General features: G+C 36.2%; 1 protein-coding gene across 2 annotated transcripts in view; it reads left to right on the top strand.

Annotated features, from left to right (window-relative positions):
- The first annotated feature begins 202 nt into the window (after positions 1–202).
- LOC150085903 (inosine-uridine preferring nucleoside hydrolase-like) overlaps positions 203–21538 on the top strand; it is a 42300-nt gene continuing 20964 nt past the window's right edge. Inside the window, exons 1-3 of one of the 2 annotated variants that reach the window (XM_090373568.1) lie at positions 203–245; positions 3255–3450; positions 19402–19702. In XM_090373568.1, coding sequence (XP_090229694.1) covers positions 3268–3450; positions 19402–19702 — 484 coding nt within the window. In that variant the 5' untranslated portion in view covers positions 203–245; positions 3255–3267. Of the gene's footprint in view, positions 246–756; positions 796–3254; positions 3451–19401; positions 19703–21538 lie in introns of those variants that run through there. The other variant, XM_090373567.1, reaches the window with a different exon arrangement.

Here is a 21538-nt window from a genome sequence, read left to right as displayed (position 1 = left end):
TATCTAAAATTTAACAGTTCATGTTCATAAACAAGGTCATGCGATCGACTTATCACATTTTTTTTACAGTTGAATTTAATACCATATTCTAGTTGTAGAATTATAATTTTTTATTATAAAAACACATCAAATAAGTCTGTACATAAAAACATTGGAGTAAACTTTAAAGAAAGTAAATTAGACTAGTAGTGACTAGACTAGACGTTTACTGACGTTTCGATATCTGACTGTTAGCTTATAACGAGGTTGGTAGAGATTATTTCTGATTTGCGTTATTTTAAGTTTCCACTCCATAATTATATTTCTTTAACAAATATGTATTATATTTTATATTACAAACTGGTTAAAGTAAGGTTCTATATCGGAACGAGCATAGGCTCAGGCGAAACAGTTTTTTTTTTTTTTTTTTTAATGCTCTATGTCCGACTTGATACCGCAGATCCTCGCCTTCACAGAGTAGTAGTGCTAGCCTTGTCGTTCCCATTTTGCAAAGTCGCCGGACTTGGGCATCTTCAACTTTCATATTTCTCTCTCTCTCATAGCTGATATTGCACTCTCCTCCATGATTGTCTAGTGTGGCTTCATCTTCTCTTCCCTTGTGGTATTCACTCATATAAAATTTTAGGCCATGTTATTATATTATATTATATTATATCCAGTGATGAAATTAGTAACAATTTTCATCACTGGATTTTTAATTGTTTTTATTATAGGATGTGTTATTTGGCATAATTTTTACCATTTATGCCCCCTCGGGTTCGTAATCTGAGCAAGAGGATCAGGGGTTCACATCTGGTGAGTATGGGCTTGGCACACCCAGGGTTTTGAGCTGGATATCATCATTCTTCCCCTTCTTAGTGATTCCCTTCCACCTCTCTTTCTCTCACAGGGTAACTCTTAAATTTTTTTTTTTAGCTGGTGTAGCATAAGCCTCAGGCTTCCTTGCACTATATGGTAATAATAATAATAAAGTTCAATTAAGGATTGCTGTTGTGAAGAGAACTGATATTGCAGATTAAGGGAAATATGAGGAAATAATTAAGATTGAATGAGTTATCTCTCTTCATCCATGCGTAGAAGTTGTCCAAACTGTCTCAGCCTCCTATTTTTAATTCATTCTATAATATCTTCATCTGTGTGCAAACCCTAATTTCCTCGTTCATAACCCTCTCAAGCTTGGAAACTAGCACTTCGATAAAGGTAGTCCATCTCTAGAGTCCTAAGCTTCTTTTTGTCACCCTCTTTTAGTGTCCACACCTCACACCTGTAACAAGGTACTGATTCCACTAATGCCTGTTCAATATGTTTTTTAGTTCTAAGGGAGATAGTATCCCGCCAGATAGTATCGAGGGCACTAAGAATTTTCCTACTTTGATGAATTTGTATGTAAACTTCCTCTTTCTCTAATCCTTCCTTAGTTATACTACATCCTAGTTCTTTGAAAACGTCGACAGACTTTAGATCTATCCAAAGTCAACAGACTGGATAGATTGTGTAACTTCCAATTCATCTGGATGTTCTTCTGTGCTGAGGTATTCTGTTTTTGTGAAATTGATATTGATGCCCCATTGGTTATATGTAAGATGCAGTTTTCTTAACATGTATTCCAAATCATAAGCTTCTTGTGTTACGATGACCTGATCATCAGCAAAATAGAGATTCCATAAATAGCTATCATTAATTGGTACTCCCTTTCCACAACAGCTTCTTTTCCATTCTTGCAAGGTGTATTCCAAGAAAAGATTAAACAATAAAGGTGATAAGCTACATCCTTGCATCAGCTCCTTGTTGGATAGATTGGGTTAGATAGAGACTTTCCAACTTTAATCAATGCCACATTGTTATTGTATAACTCCCTAATCAGTTCAACAAGTTCTGGATCAATTGACATCTGTTGCAGGGCTTTCCATAATTTCCTTCTTGGAACAGAATTGTAAGCCTTTTCTAGATTGATAAAGGAAAGTAGGTTATTCCTCGCTCTTCTTTTCTCCACCAGTTGCTGCAGAATAAACAAATTGTCCACACATGAGTGACCAGACCTAAATTTACTTTGGTCTTCGCTAATTTTATCTTTTACCTCTTCTCGTAATTTTAACTGAAGCACCTTAGAGTACAATCTGGACATAGTGGCCTAAGTTGTCTAAGTGGTCTATACGCCATAGTAGCCTATAGAGGCCCAAGTTCACACTTAGGCCTCTTTAGTTCCCAGGATCCTGCCTATTTCCTGTTTTATAAATGGATGATATATGGCTAATTTTCATTCCTTCAGTGTTTTTCTTAGCTGTTCAACATCTGTGATTGCACAGTTGTTCAACATCTGCTGAACAGTTGTGCAATCAGATCGATTAGCATTAGTATTAGTAGAGGCATTTGATGCAAGAAAGCAAGCTTATGCAGCATCAGCCAAAAAAAAAAAAAAAAAAACCCACTTCCACTTCACCCCTCTGTTCGTTCGAAATACCTGTCCAGCTGAGCCTTAAACTTATTTAGGCTATCAACTTCCACGACAGGGGATGGAAGTCTTTTCCACCAACCAACCACCCGCTGGCTAAAGGCAAATTTTCGCACGTCTATCCTACATCTGTCTTTCCTCACTATAAAACACTATAAAATCCCAAATTTTTGGGATTTTTCAGCTCAATATATATAGTATCTATACCAAGGTATCTCCATAGCCGTGTGGCCAGGAGCAGGAGTGCAATAGTGCACGCTCTTTGAGTAAACCAGGGTTCAAGCCCCTGACTGCTCAATACAGTCTATCTGTCAACCTGCACTGGACCACCATGGCAAATTATGGTCCATTTCCCTCTACGTTAATTTTTGAGCAGGCTTTCATCCTGCAGTGGATTGATAATGGCTGCAGTTTATACCAGGTTAAGGTGCAACTCATTCACTTAATAGCCTGTCTTCAGGAAGTTAAGGGTGCCTCAGTAGCCAGGTGGGCAGGAGCACCAGTGCGTAGCACATGCTTCTTGATTAGACCGGGGTTCGAGCCCTTGAGCCACCAAATAAGGAGGATGCAGAAAGGTCAGGGAATGACCACCGCATATCCCCGGAGCAATATGGCCTTAGTTGCTAATGCTCCTAAAAACCAAATAACAACTACAACATCAGGAAGTTAAGATTGAGATTGCACTGTATTCATTTAAACACATTCATTCACCTGCATTTTAAATATTTACCTAATTATGTATATATACATGCTGTATACATGCCATATTACCTTAAGAATAATATATAATTCTTTATTTTAGAACAAAACTTAAAATGGGAATTAAACTGATTATTGATGTAGACTGCGGTGTTGATGATGCTCTTGCTTTAATGATGGCTTTGAACTGTAGGGAAAAATATGAAATATTAGCCATTACTTGTGTATGTGGAAATACAAGTCTTGAAGATGTATATTCAAATGTTCTTCGTGTTCTCCAGATTTGCAGTGAAACAGAGGTAAGTTTACAAAAAAAATGTATCTTTCTCTTCCAAATTTATTTATGTAAAATTTTCTGTTTTTATATTGATTCAGTTTTTATATCATGCTATCAGGTAAAGTAAGAGAAAAACTTAAAATGGGTTGCATTACGGCTGTAACGTTTTGTGCAGTGTTGACATTGGTGTACATGCATGCATGCCAAGAGGGCGCCTCCGTAGCTAGGTGGGCAGGAGCAGCAGTGCGTAGCACACGCTTCTTGATTAGACCAGGGTTCGAGCCTGTGACCACCAAATATGGAGGATGCGGAAAGGTCAGGAAATGACCACCGCATATTCCCGGAGCAATATGGCCTTAGTTGCTAATACTCCTAAAAACCAAATAACAACAACAACAGCATGCCAAGAGGGAACTGGCTTGACCACTTAACTCTTGTGTCATAGCTGATTGATTGTGGAATGTCACAGTTTGAACAAAATGCTATGCTAACATCAAGTTCTTCTTTAAACTTTGGAAAAGTGCTACAGAGATGCTGCAAGCATTACAGAAAGTTTATGAAGATGATACTTTGAAGCAAAGAGCAGTTTTTGAATGGTTTATTTAGTTTAAAAATGGAGAGAAAACACTGGAAGAAGAACCTTGCAGTGGACGCCCTTTGATATCACAAAATGACAAAATTGTCATGTAAGTGAAGGAACTTGTGTGAAATGATAGGCAAATGACTGTTGTTGAGATTACTCATGAAGTTGAACTGTAGGCTTAGAACACACACAATCCTGCCGCAAGATTTTGGGATATGTTGTGTGGTGCAAAGTTTGCTGCATACTTGCTGTTGTATGATCAAAATGGACTGCAAGAAAGTCATTGCAGGTGATTTGTTCAAAAAATCTATGCATGATCCAAGTTTTCTACGAAAAGTGGTTACTGGGGATGAGAGTTGGATGTTTGCCTATGTCCCTGAGACCAAGGTGGAATCATCCAAATGGCATATGAAAATGTCCACATGGCCTAAGAAGTCTCGTGCAACAAAATCCGACTTCAAAGTCATGGTGATCATTTTTTTTCAACAGTGAGGGCAGAGCGCACCACAAATTTGCGACTAGGGGAGAAGCATTATTGCTGCTTACTACATTGAGATTTTGAGACATTTGCATGAGAATGTGAGGTGAAGATGACCTCAAAAATGGAAGGATGGCTGGATCCCGCACCACGACAATGCACCCAGTCACATGGCAATGGCAGTTCAACAGTTCTTGGCTGATGATGATAAAAAAAAAATCAGGTCACGCAGCAGCCTCCCTACTCCCAATGACCTTGCACCATCTGACTTCTGACTGTTCCCTAAACTGAAAATGGGGCTTTGGGATCACCGTTTCACTACATTACTAATACTACTGACATTAGTATTAGTAATGGCCATATGGTGCAAGGAAGCCTAAGACTTATGCTGCACCAGCCAGAAAAAAAAAATAAAAATAGTGAAATAATAATAATAATAAAAGAATAAAATAAATATTTAATAGCTAATAAAAGAAAAGGAAATAGACAACCTATGCATTTCCCTCCTCCCATAAGTTACCACCCAGCTGATCTTTAAATTTCCCCAAACTGTCAGCCTCAACCACCCATGTAGGTAACTTATTTCAGTAATTTATAACTGGGTGGCTAAAATAAAAAATTCCTACAATCCAGCATACCCCCCCCCCCACATTACTGAATTTATGGCCCCTAGTTCTGGAACCATTTATAACCATGAAAATTTCATCTTCATTCATTTTACTTTTGCCGTTCAGAGCCTTAGACACCTCAATCAAGTCTCCTCTAAGGTGCCTAAGGTTCAGAGCCTTAGACACCTCAATCAAGTCTCCTCTAAGTTTCCAAGCTGTGCAACTAGCATATTCAAAGTCTTTCCTCATATGGACGCCCTTTTGCCGGTCTCACCAGGTGAGTTACCCGTCTTTAGCTCTTTCAAGAAGCTCGACTTCTTTTTTTTAGGTGTGGTCTTCATACTTGAACACAGTATTCCAAATGGGGTCTAACAATAGCCTTATATAATTGGATTATGAGGTCCTTATCTCTACTAGCAAATGTTCAAAAAATCATCAGTAGGACATCATGAGCCTTCCTTGCAACTTGTCTACAATGCTTGGAGGACTTCAGTCTGACTGTATCCTAACTCCCAAGTCCCTTTCTTCCACTACTGACTTTTGTATGTTTAAAATTTATTTTATTTTATTTTATAGCAAGTACGTAACTCCCAAGTCCCTTTCTTCCACTACTGGCTTTTGTATGATTAAAATTTATTTTATTTTATAGCAAGTAGCATATGTAATTCAAACCATTCAAGGCTTTATACACTTCAGTCAGATCACCTCGCCGGTGCATAGTCTCCAGACAATGTAATTTGCAAAACTTAAGCTTTCGTAAGAGCAACCCTTTGTTCCATTCACCAATCTTGTTGCCCTTTCTCTGTACTTGTTTCAGCAGCTCTACATCCTTCTTGAAATGAGGCCTACAGACCTGTATACAGTACTCAAGGTGTGGCCTGACCATTGCCTTATACAAGGGAATAATCACCTCCTTATCCCTGCTAGAAAAATTCCTATGTATCATTGACAAGACACCATGAGCTACTCTTGCAGCCCGTCTGCACTGTTCACAGAACTTCATATCTGCCTGCACAATTACCCCCATGTCCTATTCATTCTCTACCACTGTCAGTGTAGTACCACAGAGTTGATACGTTGCTCTGGGGTTGCTGTTTCCCACATGTAGTACTTTACATTTGTCAATGTTAAACTTCATTTGCCACCTCTCAGCCCATCTGCTCAACCATTCCAGATCCTGTTGCAGCAGCATAGCATCAGTAGTGTCCTTAACAACCCTGCCAACCTTTGTATCATCTGCAAACGTGGACATTAAGCTTGATATGTATTCTGCAAATCTTGATATGTACTCTTATCAATATCATTTATAAATTCAGAAAACAATAATGGACCCAACACTGAACCCTGAGGGACTCCACTAATAACATTAGTCCACGATGAGCAGTGTCCATTGATTACCACTGTCTTCTCCCCCTCAACCATCCCTTTATCCATAGCAGCAATTTGCCTCCAATGCCACACTGCTCCAATTTGTGGAGCAGTCTTCCATGTGCAACAGTATCAAAAGCCTTTCTAAGATCCAAATATATAATATCAAAGTTATTCCCTGCATCCAGTTCTTTTGCGACTGCATCATAGTATCCAATCAAATTGGTCAGGCAAGACTTTCTCTTAACAAAACCATGCTGTGTCCGAGCTATAAATGGAATCTTGTCTAGATGATCCTGCAGTGCTTCTTTAACCAGTGCCTCCATTAATTTTCCTGGAACTATAGGCAGTATAGTTTACCGAAGGAGAAATTGTTTTTTTAAAATAATATTCTACATATTAAAAAATGTTTGTTATAACAAAAAAGTGCAGTAATGAAATGGTTGAAGTCAGTTTGACTATCTACTTATGACTGTTATCAGTTATAAGATGAGAACAAGCTCTCAGTTGGTTTTAATAAAGACAATATTACTGAAAAAATCCCCAGGGGCTCACATCTGTTGAATATGGGCTTGGCACACCCAGGGTCCTTAGCTGGATATCACCATTCTTCTCTTTCTTGGTGATTCCTTTCTACTTCTTTCCCCCCCCTCTCAGGGTAACTTGGGAATTTTTTTTGTTTTGGCTGCAGCATAAGCCTCAGGCTTATGCTGCACCATATGGCTAGTAATAATAATAATAATAATAATAATAAAACTGGTATTATGTTCTGCCAGTTTCTGCCTACCTATTTTCATAATGTTACGTAGATTAATGGCTTTGTTGAAAGAGATTGTGTTTTAGCATATCCAGAAGTGAACAGCATAGGATTTCTTAGCTGATTCTAAGAATCACATTTTAAAAATGCTGCACTGCACTGTACCTCAATTTTGGGCAAAATGAAAAAGTTACATGGAGTGAAATTCCAATTCTTAGAATTATTCTCACAGTTCTTTTAACTGTTCAAGTGATAGACAGTTAAAGTTAATTTTTTCTGAAAGTTTGGTATGTCCTGTGTCATTATGTAGTTACCAGAATAACATTATTAAGTGAAACAGGTAGTGATCTCTGCTTCTTTAAATTTTAAGTATTTTATAAATGTGAGACATCCACATAACTGCATTGCTGGATGGATTAAGTGGTTTCCAACAGGGTTGCCATCACCTGCTTGAGGGCATTTATTTTGCCATCCTAGACTAGCCGTGTCATATCATGCTTAGGGATGTCATTAAATTGCTTGTTTAAAATAAATTAAGATATATAAAACTTATTTTGCTTATGTATATTTATATAGTATTATAAATATACATTTGTAATATAAAGTTTTATATTTTCTTACCTGTCAGTGATTCTTCTGTAGTTATGATTAAGCATATTGATTAAATCTGTAATAATCTGTAATTCCTTGGTTTTCATTGTGGAAATTTGTCAAATAGAATATTGAATAGTTCTTTGATTAATATAGTTATATATTTTATTTTGACAGATAAACTTCAGAAATTCATGTATATACTATAAATGTACTTAAAAATTTGTAATATGATAACTATTTTTATATCTTTTATTCACAAAAAATTATTTTGATTTCCTTGAAGGCAAAATTAGTAAGTAATACTTGGAAAAAGGCACTCTAAAAGGTTGGGAACCATTGAGTTAACTCAGTGGGACTCAAAGGGTTAACTCAGTTTTTCACTGAGCTTCCCAATATTTTTTGAGCCCCTTTTCTGAGATAACTTATCATAAGCAGTGTTGTACCTGCTTCACCTAGTAATCTAATTATCTTGAGCATTTTTCCAGCTCTTTCTGTGTATATATATCTTGTTATTGGTAGTGTTTATTTTGGATTTTATGGTGCAAAAGCTGGTTTGTGACTATATTGGACTTGTGCATGGCTTCATACAAGTGTGGCTTCACTAAGTTGAAATTAGTGAAAGAATACTTTATTTTCAGTGAACCAAGCATTTAGCAATATTGTTAATAAAAAAAAAATTGCCAAATCAAAATATAACAAACTCACTGAAATGTGATTATGTCATTGATTTGACAAAAATCCACAGAATTGAATGAAAGAGATGTGCTTTAATTTTTTTAAATTAAGTTATTTTTATCAGTTTGTTTGTGTATATAATTTTGTTTATTTTCTCAAGTATACTTGCAATTTTAATAGTAGGTGATTCCATTCGAATAATGAACAATATTCATGCATTCATGTGAATATTGTTAAAAGTTATAAATTTTTTAGAAGTTTCATACATTGTTTTTTTATACAATATCAAGAAATGTATTTTCTTTTGTTCTTATACATTTAATTGAAATTTTTTTTGTAAATTTATTAATTGGGGCTCACATCTGGTGAGTATGGGCTTGGCACACCCAGGGTCCTGAGCTAGATGTCACTGTTATTCTCTTTCTTGGTGATTCCCTTCTAGTTCTCTCTCTCACAGGGTAACTCAATTTTTTTTTTTTTTTTTTTTGGCTGGTGCAGTAACATATCAGGCTTCCTTGTACCATATGGCTAATAATAATTATAATATGAATTTTATTATTTTATTCTTTTTCAATAACATTAAATAATGATGGAATGCTAATATGTTTTGAACACACTGTTATTTATTTATTTTTATGAAACCCTCAAACATGAAAGGTATTAGAACCTAGAGTGCTTAGTACTGTGCATGGGTTGGAGGTTGAGAAGATGAAAGAAGATACTTTATTATTGACATTAAATTTCTGTAGATTGTCATTTTCAGGAAATATCTGTGAAGGGATATTGTTTCAGAAAGCAGAAGTTGAAGGAATAAATGAGAAAGGAGAAAAGTTGGTTCTATGAGTTTGAAGTTGGGCAGTAAAAGGATGCTGACTGATTGCAGCAAGTGTTCGGACTGGTTTGGAATAGAGAGAATTATAGAAGCCAATTTAGAAGAACAGTGCCCCTGGAAGTAAATATAGAAAAGGCATGCAGCAGAAACAGAACATCTATGAGACAGAGAGTGGAGGGACTTTGTAAGAGATAGTTTGTTAATTAACCTAACTGCCCTCTTTTGAATGGAGTCTCGGAGCCTGAAAGTGGTTATGAGGGGCATTGCCTCAGATGTGGGAACTATTCCATGATAGGACAGATTTGAGTAGCTTTTGTACAGAGTGAGTAGCTGTTTAGAAGAAAAGTAATTCTGACAATGAAAGAGAAAACCCAGATTTTTAGATGCAGAGAAAGCAATATTTGTGATGTGCTTATTCCAAGAGAGATCAGAAGGCAAGATAATACCTAATAGAGATATGTAATGTCTAGAAGTCTGAGTGTTGTCGACGACATGCATAGGAGCAGAAGATATAAGGTAAGACTGAGTTTTAGAAGGAAAAATCAACTAAGTTCTCTTTGCTCCACCTGCAGATCAGCTTTTAAGGAATTGGTAGTGGATGTTCAAGAAGTTGAAGGTTTCTCAAACTGGTAGGTGGAATGCAATATGCCATCATCAGCAAAGCTACAAATATGATGTATGGTTAATGGAAGAAGATCATTAATATATAAGAGCAATTGAACCTTGGAGAACACTCCATTATCAGGGAAACGGGAAATATTGTTTGTAATAAGGATAGGTGGACTAGAACCAGGGTATGTCTGCCACGAGCAACTATTAATGATGTCACCAACAGTCTGTCAGATTTTAAGGGGGGTAAAGAGAATATTATTATTTGTGGGGGGACTAATGATATTAAGCATACACCAGGGCTTGGCAACCTTTTTTGATTGAAGAGCCATTTTTGATCTAATTAAAAAAAAAGAGAGAGAGAATCTGATGAGTTGCACTTCAGCACGAGGAGGAGTCAGGGAGTTTTTTAAGAAATGAAATAGAGTGGGAAGGTGTTTTATTAAAAAAATATATATTTTGAAATATTATTTATTAACACTGAAAAAATAACAAACATCCATCTAAGTACAAATTAATGTCTTTTGCTGCTGAACTTCTTGAGCGAGTCTCTCAACATCAGGTGAGTATGCCATAATTTTCATCTTTAAACATGCTGAGAGACTCGCATTGTTCAGACGGTTTCTTGATTTATTTTTAATATAGTTCATGTTTGAAAATATCTGCCCACAGAAATTCGTCAAACCAAAAACTGAGAGAAGTCCAAAATCAAATATTTTCAAATTTATATGTGTGTCCAGTAAGCTACTCCATGCATCGAACACAATTTGGTCTTGCTTTTTCAACTCATCTATCGCTGTCCATTTGTGTAGAATTGCATGGGTAGCCTTTTGCTTTTCCATATCCTCAATTTTAGTTTTATGTCATTTTAGTCTTGCACTCCCCATGTCCTTGATTTTTAAGTAATCTAACTCCATTTCAAATTGTGCTTGATGTGGATTAAAAGTTAAACAGCCGCAGTTACATGCTCGAAGAGCCACAGGTTGCCGACCCCTGGCATACACGATCTGATGATTTGTTAGACAAATATAGGACCATACTGAAGAAATGCCACGAATTAGATCACAATGTCTATGTGTCTGCAAGATACATTTAAACAAAGGTGGTGCAAGAGTTTTTGCTAGTATTATTGAGGATACCTTAAAGGTTCAGGAAAACTGCTAGTTTGTGATGACAAGGGTAATATAGATACACGTTTATCTGATACTATTGGCCAAAGTAACACTCGCACATAAATCAAGAGTTCTTGTTTGTTAGAACAGAACATATTAGCAAGATGATCTGAGTGCAGAAATATTTCAAATGAGTAGGTAGCTAATGCCAGGGAAGCGAGCTTAAATAACTTTTAGGGGGTGTGTCAGGGTAGTTAACTATACAAGAACACTAAGTCTTAATTGTTTATGTGGTAATGTGTAATATCAGAAGTGGCATCAATAAAACGAGTGAATTCGAACTGATGGTTAGGATAAGTAACGCTGGCATAATAGGGCTTACGGAAACATAGTGCCACCCAGAGATAGGGGATGATGAGTTTCAGTATAGTATGTATAATGTATTTAGGGAAGATAGAAGGGGGTGGTGGGGTCATGCTTCTTATCAAAAGCAGCCTGAGTGCGATGAAAGCTTTCCCAGATTCAGACGTTTCGCATACTAGTATAGATTCTGTATGGTGTGAGATAGTTGGAAGCAAAATTATAATGAGAGTGGGAGTAATCTGCAGACTGGGTGATTTCGAAGATTATGATGAGAGCCTCTACTCTTATTATGAGTGATTTTAATTTGCTCTAATTGATTTGAGCAAATGATAAGGAAACTCCACATGGTGGACAAAATTTTTAAATCCATAGATGATTGTTATTTGTATCAATATGTCGGGGAAAGTACTAGGGAAAATATTATTCTAGACCTTGTCATCACCCATGAACCAGATGACATAATAGGGCTGACACTACAGGAACCAGTAACAGGAAGTAATCATGGAGTTCTACGGTGGATAATGAAGAGAGAGAGGTAACAGTAATTAAAGGCAAAGGAATGGGTTATAATTTCAGGAAAGAAATTATGATGGCTTAGGATGCTACATGGCCTCTATTAACTGGGCAGATATCTCACAGAGAGCAAATACAATTGAATTATGATATACCTTTAAAACATTAATCACACAGAAGCCTTGAATGCTTATCTTTCTATACATTAAAATAATTTTCCTCCTAGTAATATTTATTCAGCCAATGGGAGAAGAGAGATGCGCGTTATATGGTAATACGTAACAAATACTAAAATATGTAACAGAAGCTTGTTGTACTGTGGTAAAACAAGCTTCTGTTTAAGCATGGTCACGTGTCTAAGATGACCATGTAGTACCATGCTTGATTTCCATATGTAACGTATTTGTGTATTCATAGCAGAGAAAGAGACACACAGTGTCGAAAGCTTCTGTAAGTATTTTATTTTGCTTTATCAAAAGAAGCGAGCGCAGCCCCTAGTATACCATTAAAAAAATACTCAATGAGGAAGATTCCAAGTTGGATAAATAAGGAAGTTGCCAGATTACTTGAGCAGAAAAAGACGGCATAGAAAAGTTAGAGTAATAAAAAGTACCAAAGCCTATACAGCTGCAAATTGATCTATAATAGTGCCACAGAATAAGTTAGGCTGGCAAAGGCAGATTATGAGAAATCTCTGGCAAAGAGTGAGGGATAATGAATTCCTCACATATATAAATGCAAAGAAGAAAAGGCCAAACCAGATCAGACCCTTATGTAATGGATGTGGGATAGTACAGTCTGTCCCCTGCATACATAAGAGATACTTTCCAGGACTTCTTATGTAAGTCAATTTTTACATAACTCAGGAATGACTAATAAAATATTGCTACTGTACCCTTGATATGCCAAAATTAAAAAAAAAACACATAATATCATCAGAAGAATGAAGAAAAATAGTTATATACTATATTTTAATTGTTATATACATAACAATTAAAAACTTTATCTGGGGACAGCGGTGAAGTAGGCGGAGTGGAACATAAAAAAAGAAAACATAAAAGGGAGAAAAATGCATGTTATTGCTGTAAAAACTGATATGTATTTTGTACGCTGTGTAGGCTTTATAAGGGCTACTAAGGGAATAAAACCCAAAGTGTACATTTAGTCTATTACAGTCTCCAGACACTGTAATTTTCAAAATTTAAGCCTTTCTTCGTAAGAGCAACCCTTTGTTCCATTCACCAATGTTGTTGTCCTTCTCTGCACTCATTCCAACAGCTTTACATCTTTCTTACAGTACTCAAGGTGTGGCCTGACCATTGCCTTATACAAGGGGATAATCACCTCCTTATCCCTGCTACAAAATTTCCTGTATATCATTGACAAGACACTATGAGCTACTCTTGCAGACCGTCTGGACTGCTCAGAAAACTTCATATCTGCCTGCACTATAAACTTCATTTGCCACCTCTCAGCCCATCTGCTCAACTTTTCTAGATCCTGTTGCAGCAGCGTACTATCATTAGTGTCCTTAACAACCCTGCCGACCTTCGTATTGTCTACAAACTTGGACATTAAGCTTATACCATCATCAATATCATTTATAAATACAGAAAACAACAATGGACCCAACACTTAAACCTGAGGGACTCCACTAATAACATTAGTCCACGATGAGCAGTGTCCATTGATTACCACTCTCTGTCTTCTCCCTCTCAACCATCCCTTTATCCATAGCAGCAATTTGCCTCCAATGCCATACTGCTCCAGTTTGTGCAGCAGCAGTCTTCCATGTGCAACAGTATCAAAGGCCTTTCTAAGATCCCAATGCGCCATTAAAAAACCAAACCTAAACCTAAAACCTTTCTAAGATCCAAATATATGATATGAAAGTTATTATTTGCATCCAGTTCCTTTGTGACTACATCATAGTATCCAATCAAATTGGTCAGACAAGACTTCCCTTTAACAAACCCATGCGTGTCTGAGTTATAACTGAAGTCTTGTCTAGATGATCCTACTTTTGCTTCTTTAACCAGTGCCTCCATTAATTTCCCAGGAACAGAAGTTAAACTAACAGGTCTGTAATTACATGTGTCTCCCTTTGATCCTCCTTTGTGGATTGGGGTCACATCTTCAGTCCATGGGTACCTCCCCGAGTCCAAGGAAGCTCTCATAATTATGGCTAAGGGTTTGCTTACTTACTTTGCCGCCTCCTTTAATATGATTGGATAGATTCCATCCACCCCAGGTGCCTTTCTTATGTTTATCTTTAACAATTTCTTCTCCACTTTACTCTCAGTTATTGCAAGATTATCTAGCTTACTGCCAGAGTTTAATACACCTCTGGCATTCCCCTCCCTGAATAACTCCTCATGTGTGAATGTAGATGCAAAATATTCCTTTAGTTTGTTAGCTACCTGAGCAGGATCATCAATAGTTGAACCATCAATATCCAGTGGACCAATCTGATTCATCCCCTTCCTTCTAGAGTTTACATAAGTAAAGAACTCTTTGCTGTTTTTCTTTGCATTCTTTGCCGAAGATTTCTCATAATCTGCCTTTGCCTGCCTAATCTCTTTTGTGACTTGGTTACAGACCAGCTTATATCTATCATAGTTTTATGTGTCACCTGTTATTTTATATGTATCCCATGCATTTTTCTTCTCGGTCACATGTCTAATTAGTTTATCTGACATCCATTTAGGCCTAAATCTTGAACAATATTTCTTAGTTGGTATGAAAAGTCTAGTAGCTTCCAAGATGAATTCTTTGAAAGCTTCCCATTTTGAATTTGCTGTTGGTAACATTATCAGTTGTTCCCATCGTATAAAATTTAAATACTGTCTCAGACCACCGTAGTCACCTTTACGAAAGCAAAAACCCTTTCCTTGATGGTAGTTACCTCTTTGAGTAAATCCCACTTCAGCACACTGTGATCACTGCCACCTAGTGCTTTCTTTATCTGCAGATTCTTAATGCATGAAGAATCATTACTGATAATCAGATCAAGAGTATTACTCCCTCTAGTTGCCTCTCGAACATGCTGCTGTAGAAAACAATCATCCAATAAATGCACAAAAGCTTTGCTAGCGTGTGAGTGACCAACCCATAAATTCCAGTCAATCTCTGGGAAATTAAAATCCCCCATTAATAGACACTCTGATTTACTGGCCCACTCTATTTCTCTGTGCAATTGCTCTTTATACTCATCAGATTCATTAGGCCTATAACACGCACCTACTCTCATTTTTCCTTTCCCAGTGCTTATGTCACACCAAACAGACTCAACATTGCATTGTCCACCAACATCAATTGGATGCACTTCCTTAGATTTTGTGTTTCTTAACTAACAGCATAACCCCTCCTCCCTTCCTGTTCTTTCTGTACATATTGTACTCCCCAAATTCCAATTCTACACTGCTTATATCTATGTGACACCATGTCTCTGATATCCCAACAATATCTGTCTTTGATGTTTTGAGCAATACCTCAAATTCATCAAATTTATTTACCAAACTCCTAGCATTGGTGTATGTATACACAAGTAAACATGTACCTGTTCCTATTCTTAGCTACCTTAACACAACCCATGTGTTTACTTGTACTGCAATGACTCCCAGCAGTCTCTGAAATACTCTGCATCTTGTTTTCCAGGCTGCTGCTCATTCCAATAGAAGCAGTGCAAGAATCACTTTCACCTCTGCCAGTGGCTACTGTTAATCTATTAGTCCTTGTATCCCCCCCCCCCAAGCTAGCAGTTTTCCGACCCATCTAACACTGCCTCGATATCATCAGAAAATATTTTTGCACCCTTTCTATTTAAGTGTATCCCATCCCTGTAGAAGCAGTCTCTCCTGTTAACAAGTACAGACCAGGTTGATAAATATTCTACCCCTTGAGCCTTGCACAGTCTTTCCAGTGCCAAAGGTGCCTCCGTAACCAGGTGGGCAGGAGCAGCAGTGCATTGCGCATGCTTCTTGATTAGACCGGGGTTCGAGCCCATGACCACCAAATACGGAGGATGCGGAAAGGTCAGGGAACGACTACCGTATATCCCCGGAGCAATATGGCCTTAGTTGCTAATGCTCCTAAAAACCAAACAACATCCAGGGCCGAATTGATCGACAAAGCTCTCATCATATACTCCCTCCTATCGTGTCTGGGCAGAATTGAAGACACTCAAATTCAACCCTAATTCACAGCTTTTTTTCAACAGTGACCTGTACTTGTTAAGTAATTCCGCCCTCCTACTCTTAATATCATTAGTGCCAACATGTACAACAATATCAATGTATATGTAAACAACTTGTTTACATATACATTGATATTGTTGGTGTATGTAAACAAGTTATTTATGTAAACAAGTTGTTTACATACACCAACAATATCAATGTGAGCAAGGGAGTGTATGTAAACAAGTTGTTTACATACGCTCCCTTGCTCTCTGTGGATTAAGGCAGTGGTGGGGGTGCGCCTCCGTAGCCAGGTGGGAAGGAGCAGCAGTGCGTAGCACATGCTTCTTGATTAGACCGGGGTTCGAGCCCGTCACCACCAAATACGGAGGATGCGGAAAGGTCAGGGAATGACCACCGCATATCCCGGAGCAATATGGCCTTAGTTGCTAATGCTCCTAAAAACCAAATAACAAACAATAACAACAAGCAGTGGTGGGATTCAAATAATTTAACAACCGGTTTGCTGCCCTAATGACCGTTCTAAGTATAAAAAAACTATATACCGAAAGGTAGTTTATTATTTCATGCAGTTAATACTTAAATAAGAACAATAAAAGAGGTCCACAAAACTAGATTATGTTTTGTGACCTCTATAAGAAAGAGTTTTAAAATATTAATGAAAAAATATTAAATAATACCTGACAAAAAACTAAAACTGTTATTTAAGATATTGCCAATACGAAATTTTTAGAAATCTTCAAGTACCGTGTTAATAGACTAGAAAAGAATAGCGAAAGCTTAAGAAGCGGTACTCACCTTGAAATTAATCTGCGGTGGTTTACTTAGGTAGCGTGTTTAACGTTTACGATGAATTGTTAAATTGAAAAATTAAAAGGGAGGGAAGTAAGTAAAAGTTGACTGAGTTAAATGGGCGCAAGGAAACAGAAGTGTACACATCCAATCCTTGGTTGTCATCAAAATAAAAAAAGAAGACTAATTAAAAACTATGTAAGTGAATCCGGTGAAGCCAAATTTGGCTTCACCGGATTCACAAGAAGAAGAATATTTAATTATTCTTCTTTTTTTATTTCGATGACAACAAAGAATCCCACTTGCTACTTTAGTCCACGCTGAGAAATGCCTGTTTATGCCTAACATAAATAGGCGGATTCAGGGTGGGGGGCACGTGTCCGCCCTGTTGTTTTTCAGAAGATATACACCAGTTGTTTAAATTCTCTTTAGCCACAAAATTTCATTGTTAACACAAGATTTTATCTATTTTCGCATTGTGGCTCAACTATATTCAACTGACTACGGTTGGCAACACTGATGCTGATGTGATTGCTATTCTAGTTCTAGGTGTCGTGCAGTTTGGTCATGCATATTGTTTACTTCAAAGTAATTCAGAGTTTAGCTGTGTGCCTGTGTCTGTTAGTCACATTTTGAGTGTCGTATTTGTTTTGTTCTGTGCATTATTTTGTGCCTTGTTTCTGCCCTTCCTGTCATTTTTTTCTGGATCTGCCACTGCCACTGCACCACGCCTCCTGTCCTTCACCCAACTCTTAAGCTATTATGGGTCTACTTTGTTCTAATAAAACTTCCTTAAACACTGGCTCTATAATCTTATCAGCAACAGAAATTAGACTCATTGGTCTACAATTGACCATCACTTCTGTTGGTTCCTCTGTTATGGATTGGGAGATATCACTTTTCTATTTCAAGGGAATAATTACTGAATAATCGTGATCTCATTAACATTGCTAATGGTTGGATGTCCTCGCCTGCTGCAGAGGATTTGATTATAATTGGATGTACACCATCACCCACTTGGAGTTTCATGCTCTTTTGGCCTTAATGGCTTTTCAGATAGGCATTTCTCATCATGACCACTTTTATAGTGGTTCAACTTGTTGTCACTTTCCTCATGGTACCACTGTGGTTTCAATAGTAAAAGATCATTGCAAAATACCTGTTTAACTTGCTGAATTCTTTGGGTTTTTTGTTCACCGTAGCCTTGCAGTTGATTCTGAGATAAAGCCCTTATGGACAAATTCTGTTATATAACTTATATAATTTTTTTTTGATTTTATTGGTATCTCACTGCACAAAACTGACTTTTTGAAAGTATCAGTTGCAAAGAAGAACCAGAGTGTCTCAGCATGCATTATGTACTTTCATATGTGCCTTCTGATTATTCTTCCCAATTTTGTACAGTAAGATACCAATAAAATAACATGGTGCAGAAAGCAACATAACCTACATAAAGTAAGTGTCATTTTATGTAAGTCATCACTTTCTGTATTATATCTGATCATCTATGTTAATATTTTTAAACTTATTTTTTAAGTGGATTGACAGAAAAGCAAAATAAAATTGGAGAACTTGTTAATATTGTGTATACACAGTATACACAATATTGGTGTATTGGTAAATCACATCATTTGTATCATTTCTGTAAGAAAATTTTGTTTCCAATTAGTTTTGCTTCAGTTTTGCACTCTGAATATGTAGTAGGTGCCACCAAAGATGTTTTCACATTAAGAAAAAAAAAAAAAAAAAACCTGACATTCACCTATTCACTTCAATATTGGCATTAGAAATGAGAATATTGAAGTGAGATGAGAAGAAAGATGCAAATATAATCTTTATGATTATTTTGCTTTTCAATATAAAACTACTAATTTCTGTGCAACTTTTTCATATTTTTTGTTGTAATTTCACAAGTGACTGGTTCATTTTGTAAAAATGGCCTGCAGATTGCTCTTATTGAGATGGCACATTTTTGTTTAGGCAGACCAATGAGTCTGCCTAGACAAAAATTATGTATATGTTTGCAACCTATCATTATTCTGTCATGGAGCTTATTAGTCTTTAAATCATTTTTATACTACTGAGAGTTGTTGCTTTGAGGCATATTGACTGCTTTGGTCATAACATTCATAATTCAATTGTTTTTTTGTTTTGTTTTTTTCGATTGTGTATAATGTTTATAGAAGTGTGTTCGTGGACATTTGCATGTTGTGTTTGCTAATAAATTAGAATAATTCATGGGAAACCCTGCTCCCTTGTCTGATATTGACCTAACTGTAATCTTGTTTGAAAAGGTCTTTAAAAATCCTCCAGTCTCAAACAGGATTTGAACCCAAGCTTCACCAAACAAGTGTTGAACCAGTATAATGTCATAGAGGACATGATGCTGCTTATCAGTTTTATGATTTCTATCTGATTATTAAAAATAGTTTAGTATTATTTTAAAAATTCCTTATATAATGTAATAATTTTTATTTCAATGTCAATTTTCAGGTGCCAGTATTTAAAGGTTGTGATAAACCTCTTATTGCCAATAACTATTTTGATGAAGCAAAAGTTCCTCATGGAAGTGATGGATTTGGAGGAGTTTCTTCAGTGTTTCCTGTTTGTAGCATTACAAAACCTCAGAAGGAGCATGCATCAAATGCTATCTTAAGGCTGATAAAGGAGAACCCTAATGCAGTTACATTTGTTGCATTAGCACCTCTAACAAATCTTGCCCTATGCCAGAGATTAGATCCATCATTTACGGAAAGTTTAAAAGAATTAATTATTATGGGAGGCAATATAGAAGGTATTAAGTAATTATTGTTAAATTATTTTGTCATGTTTTTTAATGCATTAGAAATAGAAATCTCAATGAGTATATAATTATTAGTTTTTTACCAGTTGACAAAATTTTGAAGATATGGCATGAGAATGCATCAAACAACAAAGTTCATTTAAGAACATGCCAGTTGTGAACCTTAATAAGTGTTCCATTCCCTGCATTCCAACCGAGTGTGTTTTTCACAAGGGCTGTATGCATTAAGATATAGTAAAATAAAAATTTATAGTGTTGGTTTTTAAAAAGGATGTTATGAAAAAAATAGATCGTTATGCTGAAAAAATTTCATGTAGTAAAGTGCAAGGAAAACCAGTGGAAGTCCCCTTTGCCAATATACAGCCAGGCCTCTCATAACACGAGTTCAATTAATGTGTTTTTCAGTTACCGCTATTTGAAAAAAATTATACCACTTTTCACTTTTTCACTTTACACAATGCAAATTTCCAGTTAACGCAATCTTTTTTATGTGATAGTTAAAAAGATTTGAATCACATGCTAAGCTTGCCATGTGTCAGATGGGCAATAAACAAGTGTTTGCCTTCTGTTTGCCTCACTGTGTTCCATCAACCATCAGAAGCAGACATGTTACTTGTTTGTCTCCCAGTAATAAAGTCACGTGCAGACTTTCATTTAAAAATTAGAATTTTTAAATTAAAAAAAAAAATTATTTTTAAATGAGCCAGATGAAAATGTTACTGCAAAGGAGATAATGGTAAAAGAACTAGATGAAATCTTTTGTATCACAGAGAACCTCAAACAAAAGGTTTGAGGTTCTCTGTGGTATTTATTTTGCCAGGGCCTAGAGAAGATTATTGTTGGCTATCGGAAATTGATTGATGAAAAAATAGTAAGCCAACTCTGTTCAAATATTTCTGTAACAAATAGTTTCTTCATTGTGTATTTTATGCAATAAACATTTAATTCTATAATGATTTTCATTATCTTGTACATGATATGCAGTTAAAAAGCTATTTAAAAGGTATTTTTAAAATTCTTTATGGACATTCCTGAAGGTCATGGGCCAATTATAATTTTTCCTACTGATTATTAATTTCGATTAATGCATTTCTGTTTTGCACGATGCGCTCATGGGACAAATTGATTGCTTTAATCGAGGCCAGCATGTAATGGTTTTACCATTTAAAAATAAATAAATAAATTTTCTGTTTATACTCTGGGATGACCACACAATCAGGGGAGTTCACACGATAGAGAGAATACAAGAAACAGCAACATATTTAGTAGTCACAAGCTTGAATCCCAGTCACTCAAAGCATGTATACTTATGCACCTTTGTGCCTGACAAAAGTCATTTGCGAGTTCCAAAGCAAAATCCATGCTGTAGAGAGAGGACAATATTGGTTTCTGTAAGAAATAGCTTAATCCTATATATGCTGTTAAACACCCCCAGGATTTTTAACAGGCTTTAATATAATTTTTAAAAGTGAAGATTTTCAAAGTAAAGGATAAAAGGTTTGTTCTAGTCATTTGTTATATAGACTTATTAAAACCTTTGGACAAATACATTTAAAGTGTTTAAGAAACACTCCAATGATCAAATCTCAGGAATTTATCCTTTTTTTTTATTGAAGAGATGGCAGAGTCTAATTCAGAAATGGTATTGTTAGATCAGTTAGGATATAGCAACTGTTAAGCCTACATAACTTGACATGAAATTAAGAGTCAAGGCAACAGTCATCAGTTTTGGATAGTTTATTCAATTCTAATGGCTATGAATTTCTATTTTATTGAGGTCCTTGAAAAGTCCATTGAGCACTACAAACCTTCCACCTTAAAATTGTA

The sequence above is a fragment of the Mastigoproctus giganteus genome, chromosome 5 (genome assembly GCF_048544385.1).
Source record: "Mastigoproctus giganteus isolate SK-2022 chromosome 5, ASM4854438v1, whole genome shotgun sequence".
Taxonomy (NCBI): Eukaryota; Metazoa; Arthropoda; class Arachnida; order Uropygi; family Thelyphonidae; genus Mastigoproctus; species Mastigoproctus giganteus.
This window is presented reverse-complemented; position numbering and strand designations above follow the sequence as displayed.